The sequence below is a fragment of the Pagrus pagrus genome (genome assembly GCF_965226575.1).
Source record: "Pagrus pagrus genome assembly, chromosome: 19".
In the NCBI taxonomy this organism is placed as follows: domain Eukaryota; kingdom Metazoa; phylum Chordata; class Actinopteri; order Spariformes; family Sparidae; genus Pagrus; species Pagrus pagrus.
Window position 1 is genome coordinate 13,928,789 of NC_140203.1, and position 14,682 is coordinate 13,943,470.

Consider the following 14,682-nt stretch of genomic DNA (forward strand, 5'->3'; position numbering starts at 1 on the left):
TGGATTGGTGAGACCATAACCTAATGATTTAAAGTGGCATGTTTTACTGTGTGTGGCTTATTAATGACCAAGGTATCAAGGTGATTTATTTGTTATTTTACAACACATAAAACAACATCTAACCACCTTATAATGAACATCATCCCAGAGCACCAGCAGCTCTCCTGTACCCATACTGCAGCTGTGACAGGAGGCACAGCAGCAAAGGTGCCCTCTGGTGGCGATGACCTCACAGTGCAACTGAGAGCCACAGATGCAACATAACGACAAAAACTTCTGACTTCTTGTCTGAAATCTCAGAATCTCTGACTGCAATCTGATAATTAATTTTATTTAAATGTATTTTTTCCAGATGTCTCAAAATAAGGGTAAGAAAACCTTACATTACTATTACTTTTATTTGGTTTTATTTTGTTATTTCCTGCCATAGCACCATTGGATTTTACTGTTTTCGAGGCATTAATCTGACTCCTGAAATTATGGGGGAGAAAAAAAGCAAAAAAAAAAAAAAGCCGCAGTAAATGCCATATGTGACACACACACACGCACGCACGCACACACACACACACACACACACACACACACACACACACACACAGACCTGCACCCATATGCTACAATCCTGTAATAAGGACGTCATCATGATCTCCCCTCTCTCTCACATCCACAGGCTTTATTATAACACGCAGTCAAAGTGCAGCCTCCTCCACCGCTGCACACTTTATAATCTAACCCGGTGATGCGCTTCTCCTCCGCCGCATCCTAGCGGGAAACATTTAGCGTCACTAGATGTTTGTTTTTTTCATTAAAAATAAAAGTACTTCAGGGTAAAGGGGGACACCGTCACAGCTCCAGCAAACAGCTGCAAGCTAACAGTAGCGTTAGCGGAGGACACAGTGCGGTGTGGTGCGGTGCAGCTGGCTCACTCACGCAGCTAGCTAAAAGGTAGCGGTGCAGCTGTTGACAGGCGGCAACTCCACACAAACTGCAGCGACTCTTCGTCCGTCCCGCAGGAGTAACGTCGGCGGCCAAGAGGGGCATAATGAACGAGCTGGTGAGGTGCCTGCCCTCCCCGACTCTCCCGGGACTCCACCTGCCGTGTTTGGACGGGCTGGACACCTACAAAGGCTGGCTCTTTAAATGGACCAACTACCTGAAGGGCTACCAGCGGCGGTGGTTCGTCCTGAGCAACGGCCTGCTGTCCTACTACAGGTAACGGTTACTAACGGTGACTGCGACCGACATTTTAAAACTCGTTTATTTTTTAACAGGAAAACTTTATAAAAAATATTTTTGTCGTAGCTGCGTGTTAGTTAACTGACAGGTGATGTCTGTTACTAAATGTTAAACTGAATCATTTGAATATGGAAAATAAAACTTTTGAGCTCGTCCATCTAAAAGAGGGAGTGCCCGGATAGATGCCAGTATAAACCACCTGAGTCACTGCCTTAATTTGACGATTTATGACTTGTGAATAATCAATATATTAAATTAACAGCTAACAAACAGAGCTCATGTTCCCTATTGTGTCCTTCAGTAGTTTCGCCAACCCATTTCCATGCGAATCTCATGCATTGTTATACTAAACTGCAATATTTGGCTAGGTTAACTTGTATAGCTAACTAGCTAGTTTAAGCTAGTCGTACATGAATTTGAGTTTTATTTGTTTGCACAATTTTTAGTCAAACTACAAAAAATTACAGTGTTATCTGTAACCTAAATATGTCACTGATAAACAATACAAAGAGATAGCTCTCCCTAAGTAATTTAACACAGTAAGATATAAAGAGATTATGACATAAATATTCTCAGACAGAGGTGAAAGTTTAAGTTTTTGGAGTAAAGGAGCCTAAGAAGAGTGTCACACTTGTTCTGTATGTTTCTACAGTGTAGGGATAGACCGATTTACCAGAAGTACGAACTAGCAGAAAAATGGAAATGCTCAAGTAAAATACCACAAAGTTGTAGACCTACTTCAGTAAAGTACTTGAGAAAATTGCACTTAGAATCACTCAAATTTTTTAAACTAAGATTTTAATTTTCACTGCAAATGCATATCAGTTCCAGATATCAGTTCATCGTCTCCTTGATTACTTTTAATCGGTATCTGTATCGGTCCTGTAAAAAACAATATCACTCAGCCTCTACTACACTGTTTATCACTCTACTTGTATAATCTTGCACTATGGCACTCAATGTTATAAAATGTACAGTATATCCTTTATATTTTGTTTGTTAAATGTCATAGTATACAAACAACAATGTAATGCTAAACTATCTTGTAAAAAACATTCAGAACAATAACATATTAAATCTGTATGAAAGCAGCCATAATCATGTAAGAGTGTTAAGCTACAGTACATATTGTTCAAAGCCTCGAGAGACATTTAGGCTACAAATTGATTGATTGTTTGACAGACTTATTTGGATGCTTTTTTAACAGTAAACTAATTTGAAACCACTCAAAAATGAAGCTGCCCTATTTTGTAAATCGGGCACATCATCACAGAAACCATGGCGTCATGCCACTATTAACAACTCGTCTTTTCTCCAACTGTTTTCTTTGTGTCCCCCAGGACTCAGGCAGAAATGGCACACACCTGCCGGGGCACCATTCCCCTGGCAACAGCGCACATCGAGGTGGGCGACACCTGCCACTTGGTCTTAACTAGCGGAGGCCGGAGCTACCACCTGAAGGCCACCTCAGAGGGCGAGTGTCAGCGATGGGTGTCAGCCCTGCAGCAAGCCAAGGCCAATGCCACTCTGCTAATGCACCACTCAGGTGAGATGGGCATGTAATAATATGTGTGTTTCAGACAGGACAATGTGTTGGAGTGTCATTTTTAACTGGTTTCTAGCTCTGCTAATGTGTGGTGAATGTTCCTGTGCGGTACTGCCCTCGAGCAGCGAACTGTCCCAGAACATGCGCTTGAAAGGAACAACACGTCGCACCTGAGAAAATCTGAGGTAGACAAGCTAATTTTAACTGTAGCCTGAATGCTGGCTCATGCAACAAAGACCCACTTACCTAAATGCATATTTTATTTATTTGTTGCGTTATGTAAACAACAAGCCACAAGAGGGCAGTGCTGATCTATATGTTCTCATGGAAAGGTCAGTTGGGACGTGTGAGACGCTTGTTTAATGCAAAATTTGCATTCAGTCAGGTGATTTTAAATAAGGTATTCCTTCAGCTTTCATTCCTATAATGTTCACTTAGTACCTTGGGACCAAATCACATGACAAAAACATATTATGATATAAAAAGTCTTGTATTCTACGAGTCTGGGAGACATTTTATGTGCTGCTGTCTCGCCTTATTTGTTCCTCGCAGATGCTTAAAAGAAAAGAACAGAGAGAAAGATGCACAGTGTGTTTTTCCCCGTCTCCCTCTCTCTTTCTCCTCTGCACACACATGCAGCTACCACTTCCCTCCCACTCCGCCTCCTTTCTCCCCCCGTCTCCTTCAGTATGACGACAGCAAGAGCTGAATGAAATGACCTTCCTTTAGACTCCTCCTCTCGTTCTGGTAGCAGGAGGGGTGGAAGAGAGAGAGGGTGTGAGCATTTTCATTGAAAACATTTTTCATCATACACTGTGGACAATAGGGAGACAGGAGTGCAGCCCTTTTAATGAGTGTCACCTTGTAAGTAACCTGTTATTATATTATTTAACAAAGAGCAGAAAAGGCATCAAGATAGACGCTATGCTTGCATGTTTCCTTGGATGCATGTGTGTGTTTGCAGTGGTGTGCATCTGTTTATGGAGTTCAGTAAGTTTGGTTGTATTCTGTGTAAATCTGCTGACCTGGTTTCTCAGCACAGGACAGAATTTGCTTTAAAGGCACTAAATTGGCACTGCAGTTTTCAATCAGTCACCGTCGAATGTGACATATTTGACTGGTGTAAATCTTATTTTTTTCTCCAGATTGTTACGGTAAATACAGCTGTTCGAGGAATCATTCCCGAGAGATGTGGGCCTTTAAGCACCCGTTAGTGCTGAGTAAAAGGTTCACACCTGCAAGATGCAAATCAATATTGTCTTTTACTCTGTCCATATTAGCATACGAAGACCATTACTGATGTGTGAGGTGTTTATGCTGCATCGAGCATTGTACAGCAATGGACTTTGGCTTGTTGGAAGTGATTACAGCTAAAATACTTAACAGGATTAAAGGAGCTGAGCACATTTTGAAGATTTTACACTCTACTGAAGTTTCCCACGGTTCAGAGAGTGTGTTTTACAGTGCTGTTACTGCATGTTCTGTCTTGATTATTTTCAATTAATTATTTAAACATAGATTTAAATATGTCCACAGCTATTTATTTATATTAATATCTCACTAATCTAATGTCTTATTCTTGAAGAAACATTGGTAATACTGTCACACAGTTTTAAACAGAATAACTTGTGTGTTTGTATGCATGTGCTTTGGTGTTATGTGTGATGTGATTTGATGACAGATTAATATTGCATGGTTTGGTTATGGGCTTAGTGGCAATAATATATTAATCGGCTAAAAGTGGATGAGAACAGCAGTAATTGGTTGGATGTTGCAGAAGCTATCTTGTAATAGCACTACACTACACGTGTGCCATTTTTGTGGTATAAATAGGTATTTTCTGGAGCTAAATCCAAACCTATCTGACAACATTAAATCCAAGGTGATATGTGAGAGTGAGAGTGAATCCACATGACTGTTTACAAGGACTACAGTCAAACAGACTTCATGTGTGTTGCTGACGCTCACAGTGCATCCCCTGATTTTTAACTCTGATTCTCTCTTCCCACTCTGCGTCCATATTGTTGCTCCCTCTTTCACCTGTGGGTGTGTTTTCATGATTCAGCGATGAGTCACCACTTAGTCTTAGACTCTCCAGTTTGTCCTGCGTGAAAAATAAACCACGCGCGCACCGACTAGACCAGTACAGACTAGCATGTACTATTATTCCACGGATGTGTGTTATGCCTGTAAGAATAAGTGCACTTCCATACAAACAGGGTTGAATGCAGCTGGATCAAATTCAGAATAAAGTAATCAAACACCTCGGTTACAATAAGTCAAGTGATCCCTCTTTCTCTCTGTTGTATATGGGTCATGAAACCATTACAGATGCCTGAAGGATTTTTCATCCTCTCATTTTTAATCTTCTCCGCCTCCTGAGACTTTGTTAATCCAGTTTGCCCTGATTGTTTTTATTTCTTTTCCCCCTCTCTCGCAGAGTGTAGTAGTAATTGGTCTGCCTGCTCAGGCAATGCAGGCACTGGCCTAGATTCAGTCACCGTGCCTGAGAGTTTTCAGATTACACACACAATCCGTATCTTTTAGCAGGGAAGAAATGTTGTGACCTAGAAAAGTTTCATTACATATGATGGAGGCAGTCGTTTGCATTTTAAAGCTGGATTATTGGTGTTGACATTTCCTAACTGTTGACTATGAAACCAGCCATTATCTACATTTGTAGAGCCTTGAATCCAGGGTTTTTGAATAGATTACAGACTCTTTGGCACATCCATTATTACCAATATATTTTGTGGACAAAAACACTACTCAGAAATGTGTGTAAATTCTGAAAATCATGCAAAAAATCACTCATGATAGATATTTACCTTTGATAAACAAACAGACTCGGTAGATTGAGAAAAATGTTTTGTCTGATTAAGAGGCTTTTTTTTAATTTTTATTTTATTTTGACAATTTTTAGAGTAAAACAGACAACTTTTAGGTTAAAGTAATTAAGGACTTTATAACTTGATGCCATGATCTTTCTTTAACGTCTTTGAATCAGTCCAGCCGCCCTGCTCTCCCTCTAAAAATCCCTGAGACTGACGGCTCAGCTCATGCCAGCAAGGGGTAGAGAGCGGAGGAAAAGGGTAGTGCGTCATCTTTCTTTCTCCCTTTTCTTCTAAAAATAGCCGAGCCTCCTGATTGCACAGGCCTACGTTTCCAAGGCAACCATGTTCATTCACAGTTTTCCGATCTTGTGGAGGAAGGGGTGTGGGGGATCAGGGTGTAAAGTGTTATTATCCTCCTCCATCCGTTCCCCATGAACACTCTGTCAGTCTAAATTTAGAGTGTTTAAAATGTCTGTCTCAGTATGTCTGATGAGAAATGAATTTCCAATGTTGTGTTTACAGAGTGCATCTTTTCACCACCCAAATTGCTCAGATGTAATAACCTTTGATGATTCTTGAAATTATGTAATTTGTTCACAGCCTTTTACTTTTTTTGTCTTTGTGCGAAGATGACTCAGGAGATGAAGGCCCTGTACCTCAGGAGGACCGAGCCCTAACCCAAGGGGTGCTCAAGACTCTGGCCAGCAAGCTAGACGACCTGAGCACCTGTAATGAGCTGATAGGAAAGCACGGCGCCGCCCTCCAGCGCTCCCTCAGCGAACTCGAGGAACTGCGTGGATCCTCCGAAAGCACAGACAAAGTGAAAGCTGTTAATGAACGAGCCACCCTTTTCCGCATCACCTCCAATGCTATGATCAATGTGAGTTCAAACTGTGCGAGCTGTCGCCTGTCCAACGACTGGAGATAGGTTCGTGGCAAATGTCTCTTTTAAAGAGAGCTCTGCCTGCATCTTATGATGTGTGTTGTGTTCACACTTTAGGCTTGTCGTGACTTTCTGGATGTAGCAGAATCTCACAGCCGGAGGTGGCAAAAGGCCCTGCAGCATGAGAGAGAACAACGTCACCATCTGGAGGAGACCATCGAACAGTTAGCCAAACAGCACAACAGCTTAGAGAGAGCCTGGAGGGAGAATCCCACCTCATATACAGGTGAGACACATCACTCGCTGTCTCTAAAGTGAAGTCTGACAGAATTAGAATATGGCCCTCTTCTGGCCAGTAGAAGTGATGCATGTCTATCATAGAAATGTTGCTCAATGTATCTCAATTTTTAGTGCATCAGACTTTTTATAGCCACTTTACTTAATTGTACAATGGCTGCAACTTACACACCTGTAATCAAGGCAACAACTTCTGTAAGAGTAGACCAGGGTAGTCTCTTAAATGCCATCAATTAGCTTACATAAAAGAGCTGAAGGAAAAATACACATTGGGTTCGCTGACTGAAGTTTATTGATTCATGTTTATAAAAAACTTGTTCTGTAAATAGTTCTCTTACTCTTGTGATCAAAAACATTGATCTGAAAATCACTTCTGAGGCTGTCCTGGAAATCCCAACCTGGAATCCCGGAAACCCAAATCAATTTCAGTCTTAAATTAACAATTTCTAGTTGGCCCTGCCCATTTCTGGATTAAGCACCATCCACTTCCTGTTTTAGACCTGCCCATTTCGATTAAAGATACGGATACAGATAATTTACTTGTTTAAACCAATGCAGATACAGATGATGGTTTACTTGCTTGTCTCTAATTTATACACATATGTTACCGTAGGTGTGGAGCGGTCTCAGGAGGGGGATGCGAGTGATGAGAATGACGAGGCAGAGTTCTTCGATGCCATGGAGGACTCCCCTGCGTTCATAACCGTGACTGCTAGTGGCAACATACAGCACAAGTGAGACTCTATGCAGCGTAATCTCAGAACTGTGTCCTAGATCAGCCACAACCACAGTTACTGTGAAACGGTGAACTGTATTTAAATGATGTTGCTTTCCCTCAGGCGCTCAGGGAGCAACCAGAGTATGATGAGCGGAGGAATGTCCAATGACTGGACTCACAATGAGAACGTAGGTCCCAAAAATGCTGATATTGATAAAAGAGGTCGACTCACTTTTTATGTACACTAAAGCTCTGTGTTTTGTCTTTTTTTCAGGACACCTCAGGCACAAACCACATGCTACGAAGAACAAGACGCAGTCGCATTCCTGACAAACCAAATTACTCTCTTAACCTGTGGAGCATCATGAAGAACTGTATTGGCAAAGATCTGTCCAAGATACCCATGCCTGTAAATGAAAACTTACAGTACAAATGGCCCTTAATATATTTTGGGAATTTAAATGTGGACTTTTACATGAATTATTTTCTGCCTCTGTGTGATTGCAGGTGAACTTCAACGAGCCATTGTCGATGCTGCAGCGTCTGACTGAGGATCTGGAGTACAGCGAGCTTCTGGACCGGGCAGCTCGCTGTGACTCCTCTCTTGAGCAGATGTGCCTGGTGGCTGCCTTTTCTGTCTCTTCCTACTCCACCACAGTCCACCGTACAGCCAAACCCTTCAACCCCCTGCTGGGGGAGACTTACGAGCTGGACCGACTGGAGGAGTATGGTTATCGCTCCATTTGTGAGCAGGTGAGACAAGCACAGACACATATCTTTAGAAGTATAATTTACACACACTCATACTTGCTTTTGTCTAAAGATAAGATTACCCCATAGATAAGAGCACAAATATAAATGCAGTGTGATGTCTATACTGCCTCTGCTGACACAAGCTGGTGCCATCCACTCTCAGGTCAGTCATCACCCACCAGCTGCTGCCCACCATGTGACGTCACAGAGAGGATGGACCCTGTGGCAGCACATCACTATTGATAGCAAGTTTCGTGGAAAATATATTTCTGTTGTGCCATATGGTAAGAAATAAGTCAGATTATCTGTTTATACTTGGCATTAACATCCATCTTTAGTGATCCAAACACAAGTGTAAGCATCCAGCAGCACACATTGTGATCCCATCACTCAAACCACTTATCAGGTAGTCTGGGACGTATTTGACAACATATCTGTTGTAGTGTAAAAACTAATACGTCCTGATCGATCCCCGACAAGGACGTCGTCAGCGCGGGATGTGGTGGTTGTTATGGTGACTGGATGATCACCGTTTACACAGAATTCACGAAACATAACATTTATTTAGAGTAAACTTGTCAAATTGTACAAATACAGTAAACACTAACCAATATAGGCTACGTCTTTGTCACCCGTGGAGAAATTCCCCAAACTCATTTAAAAATCACTCAGTTTTGTGAGTTGTTGAGTTAAGAGAAACTTTATAAACTTTGTAAAACACTGTCTACAAGACATTCTTAGTCATTCTTATTTGTAAGTCCTGCAAATATTAAAAACATTGTGTCCGTTTGTCCTAGCAATTAATGTTGTATTTTTATATAGAGTGAAGGGAAGTGAGATTCGTTCACAAGTGGTCACTCAAGACACATGTTAATACTTTTAAGTCAGGAATTTACCTTGATTTAGTTCAGCATACAGTATAATATGTACCACGACAAGATACCCAGTTATGATCTGTAAATACACACAAAATACTTGTTAGGACATGAATAATTTAACAGTCTTGTAATTATAAAACGTCAATGTTTTGCACCCGTTGATGTATGCGTTTTCCTTCTCTTCACCGTAGGAAACATTCACCTGCAGTTCCACTCAAGCGGAAACCACTATGTGTGGAGCAAAGTGACTTCAACGGTGCACAACATTATTGTTGGGAAACTTTGGATTGATCAGGTGTGCCCCTCTCAAGTGTATTCCTATTTTCATCTGTCAAAAACACAACTTGCCTCTGACATGATGTGGACAAAATAAGAACATATAATGTAGAATTAAAAGCGAGACAATTAACTGAAAACAGTTTACTGTATAGAAAGACAAAACTGACAGAAATAAGATTAAAATTTGCTTTGTATCAATGAGTAGGTGGGTATATGTGTGTTTGGGTCGCGTCACTGTGGAAATTAATTTGTGTCATCATAAGTCACATCTGTTTTCCTCTCTGTTGCTGTTGGCAGTCTGGGGACATTGACATTGTAAACAACACTACCAAGGACACCTGCCGTCTCAAATTCTCCCCCTACAGCTACTTCTCCAGAGAAGTCCCACGCAAAGTAAGTCTGTTGTACCTTTTTAGTCTATAATGAGCTGTTTCAGATGGGAAACAGGCAGATAGCATCCTTCATTCAGATTTCACAGCATTAACACAGTTGTATACTGTAGAAGGCAGAAACATGTGTCAAGAATCACTTGTTAGAGCGTCGCTCTTGGCTAATATTGGTTCTTAATATGTTTAACTATTCTTGTATCCTCGCTACTTTGGGCATAACAATGTAGATAACCTTCAAGAGCTGTCCTATTCCTGATATATGTGCCATTATGGCAGCATCTACCTGGAAAGCTGTACAAAATAAATTAAAAAAAATAAAGCACTACCCAGCTGTGAATCTGTCAGTGCCCAGCAGTCAGAGTGTGCATGTAACCGATCTCTTCCTGTGTTTCACCTTCTCTGGTGTCTCTAGGTGACAGGAGTGGTAGAGGACAGAGAGGGCACAGCACATCACATCCTGTCAGGAACCTGGGACGACAAGATGGAGGGTGCCAAAATAGTGGACAGCAGCCAAGGATGCGGAGGCTCTGAAGGCAAACAAAAGACAGTTTATCAGACTCTTCAGCCCAAACTTTTGTGGAAGAAATATCCTCTCCCGTATGTTTATCTTATCTAACACATTTCTGCCTTTCTGTTCTCGCCCATTCCTCATCCCTCTCTGTCTGACAGTTTGTCTTATTGTGTTGTTTCTTCTATCTTTTACTCCCCCAGAGATAATGCAGAGAACATGCACTTTTTCTCCTCCCTGGCTCTGACTCTCAATGAATCAGAAGAGGGCGTTGCGCCCACTGACAGTCGCCTGCGACCAGACCAGCGGCTGATGGAGGCAGGTCTGTGGGATGAAGCGAATGTCCAGAAGCAGCGTCTGGAGGAGTGTCAGAGGCTGGAGAGGAAGAGAAGGGAGGTGCAAGTCAATCAGGCCCTGGAGGAAGGTGAGAACAAGGAAACCAACAAGAATAAGAGGAACTTAATTCCCCCTCCACTCAGAAATGTGTTCCAGTTATTGTAACTTCACTTGTATGTTTGAACTTTACTATGCAGTACGTGCAGTTTGACACCAGATGGTGGTTTTCATATGTTGTAGGGAGAAAGTTTGTCTGTGCTCACCTTAAATCTGAGTTCAACACATGAATATACAAGCATGATTTCATGGCACTGCTAGTTTGGAAGCCAATCATGGTTCAATATACAACTTAACGAAGTGTGATATGGAAACATCCAGTGTACATACACTGAGAATAAACTTTTCAGTGTCCAGTGGCTAAACGTTTTAAATCAAAGACAAGTCATTTTTATATCTTAAAACATTTTGGAGAGAATTAAAGATAGAAATTCTGCCTTTTACTTCTAAGATGACATTTACATTACCTTCAACACAGGTGTTGGTTTGACTACTTTAGATATATTGTGAATCGGTGTGGGTTGAAGTCAGTTAACTGGGTGTCTACATGAAATTTATTGAGGAAACCTTTTCTTTACTTGCTTTCTTTCTTTCCTCTTACTTCCTTTTTTACTTTATTTCTTGACTATTTATCTCCTTCCTTCCTTCCTTACTAAGTTTCTCAGTTCCTTCTCTTTACCTTACTTCTTTTCTTACCTTTTTTACTTACTTCTCACCTTATTTCTTTCATTACTATTATTCACTTACCTCCTTGTCTTGCTAATCAGCCCCTCACTTCCCAGACAGTGTGTTTCAGAATTCATGTCTTTAGGGCAATGATTGTTTGAAGTAAATTAAGTGTTGATCAGTGAATTAAGTCACAGTTAATTTGTCTGCTGTTGAGCTTCAGGCTTTTCTAGCAATATATTTCAGCTCCAGGTTCTTCAGCAGTGCCATACATTCAAGCATTCTGGTTTTTCAGGAAATTTCAGCTATCGGCATCCACATACATTTTCTGTAGGATGTACATTTTGTTTAGCTTTATATGACAGCATTCTGGTTATTTTCCATGAAGATTATACAATAGCAAATAGTAAAAAATTTAACTATTAACTATTTAAGTCATGCCTTAAGAAAAAGTGATTGTTTCACAGGACAAGACATCGAGGCCTACCAGCCACTGTGGTTTGAGAAGAGGACAGATGATTCAACAAGAGAAAGTACCTATGTCTACAGAGGAGGCTACTGGGAGGCCAAAGACAGACAGGACTGGAGCCAATGCCCTGAGATCTTCTAGGACAAAAGTTTACCATACACCGTGGCATCGGACAGGCTGAGTTGTTCCACCTGATGCCAGGATACTTTCTGAGTTACAGACAGTTGTTTGGGTGTGGATGTGAGTGTGTGTGTGTGTGTGTGTGTGTGTGTGTGTGTGTGTGTGTGAGAGTGACTGAACCAGCTTTTGAAAGTAGCCATCAGTCCAAGAATTTCAAGCACAAAAGCTCCTGCTTCCACTTACTATTCTACTCTACTCTCTTCTGCTCTATTATAACTTGTGTTTTAAGGATGCATGGCCTCAGTTTTATGTGTGCTGTGCGTACGCTTATTCACCACCGCAGAGGACAAATTTATGAGAGTACATGGTGTTCACGTGTGTCAACATAAGTGTGGGGAAGAAAGGCTTGCGCATAAAATTTACAGAGAAATTATATGCACACCAAAACACACTTGATTCAGTGGGTGTGTTAGGAGATAACTTTGGGGAAAGGAGTGGTTAAAGAACTGAATGTCTTGTTCTCCTAAAAGCTGGAACAACGTGTTCCTCATGCTGAGCTCTGACAGACACCGAGCTTTAAAAAGACCGTAGCAGGACATAACATTCTTCAGCACGAAAAGGCTTTTTTCACTCCTTTTATTGATCTACCTGGTTCTTGTGGATTTTTACTATCCTACTTCTTGAAATTAAACAGTATCTTCAAGGATTTACAGTAACTGTCCAGTCTTGGACTTGAACAAATTTGCAACAGATGGCACGTGTTAAAAACTAGGGGCCGTGGAATTTGAAACTTTAAGCGAGCTGGGATGGTCTATGTAAAGACACTCTGACACTGTTGAGTTGCATTATGGGAAATGTAGGATTCTGCATTTTTGGAGCTTGACTAAGGACTAAAATCAGGATATCTCGACCTCTGCTGAATCTGTTGTGACCACTCACATTAAAATGAGTCCCCACACTTATGGAAGTTCAATAGTAAATTGTCGGAGTACCACTTCTGATATCTGATGTGTAAATCTGCTAAGCCTGGGGGATTTTCTTCAGTAAGGAATTATATCGGTGCTCAATGGTAGTTTTAGCCTTAATTATGTAATGAAGTAGTAATTCCCTTGTAACAACAGCATCCAAATGTTTAGATTCTGTACAGATTATAGAAATCTAGCAGGCTATTTTTTATTTTTTTTGACTCATACTTTAGGGTGAATTTTACTTTAGTTTAAAATTGACTGAAAATATCAGGGTTTATCTTCTTGGTAAGTAGCAACAAACTTGTTTCCACCACTTAAAATAGTAGAAATGGCTAACTCTATGAGTGGTTTATATCTTAGAAAGTGTTTTACATTATTCGGACAATTGAGAAGAAAATACTCCCTACTCAGAACAGTGTTTCATGCAGCACAAAACTGTTTTAGCAACAGTTTTCCATTTGCCGAATGATAATTATGTAAAGAAATCTGATTTATACACATCAGTCGTTAGCAGTACATATGCTTTTGTGTGCAAGGAAGCACTGGTGTACATTAGTAGTAAATATACATTATATAACCAATAGTTACCTATTTATTTATAGTTTCAAGCTTACTGTGTATTATAACAAGTATGACTGCCTGGTTGCTTTGGCCTGTATATAGCAATGATATAATAGAAATAGAATCACCTCAGTTATTATCACTGTAAGAAAATATTGTTTCACATTACTTGAACGTTCACATTTTGGTCACTACTTAAACACTAATTGTGTACACACAATCTTAAAGGTCCAGTGTGTAGAATTTAGTGGCAGATTAAAGCACCCTTAATCTCACCCTCCCCCACGGTGGCTACTTAAAACGCAAAACACACAAAATGAGTCTAGAGTCAGTGTTTGGTTTGTCTGGTCCGGGCTACTCAAGAAACACGGTGGTGCAACATGCCGGACTCCGTGGAAGAGGACCTGCTCCCTCTGTAGATATAATAACACGTTGTAGGGGAATGACAGGACAACAATTCTCAGTTTCAGGTGATTCTACACTAATGAAAACTAAAGCTTACACACTGGACCAATAAATGGATTGTATTAAGATTGTATAGCAATTAATGAGATGTTGGGGAAATGAAATTACATTAAATATGAGTTTGTAAGATACAGGTTATAATATTGATGATGCAAATAAGGTGTTGTTCAAATAAAGCACAATGTTTACCTGCAGGTAATGATACATGCTCCATAAACTCAAAGGTTTCCATGGCAACATATACTGTAGCTATGCATGGTTTTAGAGTGCTTGTGCACTTCTGTAGTGAAAAGCCTCTTCACCTAGTTATTAATTGTTTGTGGACTCTTACTGAAACATGATGTGAACTCACCTTTTGTGCCCAAATGATCTCAAAGACGTTACATTTTTGAGCTCAAATAAAAACATAAAGCTGTCATCGTGCTGTTGTTTACTGTCAAAGAGATTTGGTTTTTTTAATCTTTTTCCTCACAAGGGACAGATGACAAAGAAGACGTCCAGAGCAACAGTGTCTGTCATAATGCCTCGAGGCCAACAGTAAATTAATCTTGGGACTGTGTATTTGGTCCTGGCTGAGGGTGAATGCCAGCTGCTGCCATGAGAAACAAACCAGGCACCAGAAGTGTCTCATCTGACAATAAATAAAATATTTTCAGTTTTAACATATGAAAAAGGAAATTTGAATATCTAGACTGTTTATCTTTTGATTGTACTCCCAT

At 40.6% G+C, this 14,682-nt stretch overlaps 1 protein-coding gene across 1 annotated transcript; it reads left to right on the forward strand.

Annotated features, from left to right (window-relative positions):
- Window positions 1-666: 666 nt before the first annotated feature.
- Window positions 667-14,381, forward strand: osbp2a (oxysterol binding protein 2a). Its single transcript, XM_084339703.1, has 14 exons — window positions 667-1,212; window positions 2,577-2,782; window positions 6,246-6,496; window positions 6,617-6,785; window positions 7,410-7,530; window positions 7,636-7,702; window positions 7,789-7,923; window positions 8,022-8,267; window positions 8,431-8,551; window positions 9,337-9,440; window positions 9,722-9,817; window positions 10,226-10,410; window positions 10,525-10,745; window positions 11,848-14,381. Exons 1-14 carry the CDS (start codon window positions 1,043-1,045, stop codon window positions 11,988-11,990), a joined length of 2,235 nt encoding a protein of 744 aa, XP_084195829.1. The 5' UTR covers window positions 667-1,042; the 3' UTR covers window positions 11,991-14,381.
- The last annotated feature ends 301 nt before the right edge of the window (window positions 14,382-14,682 follow it).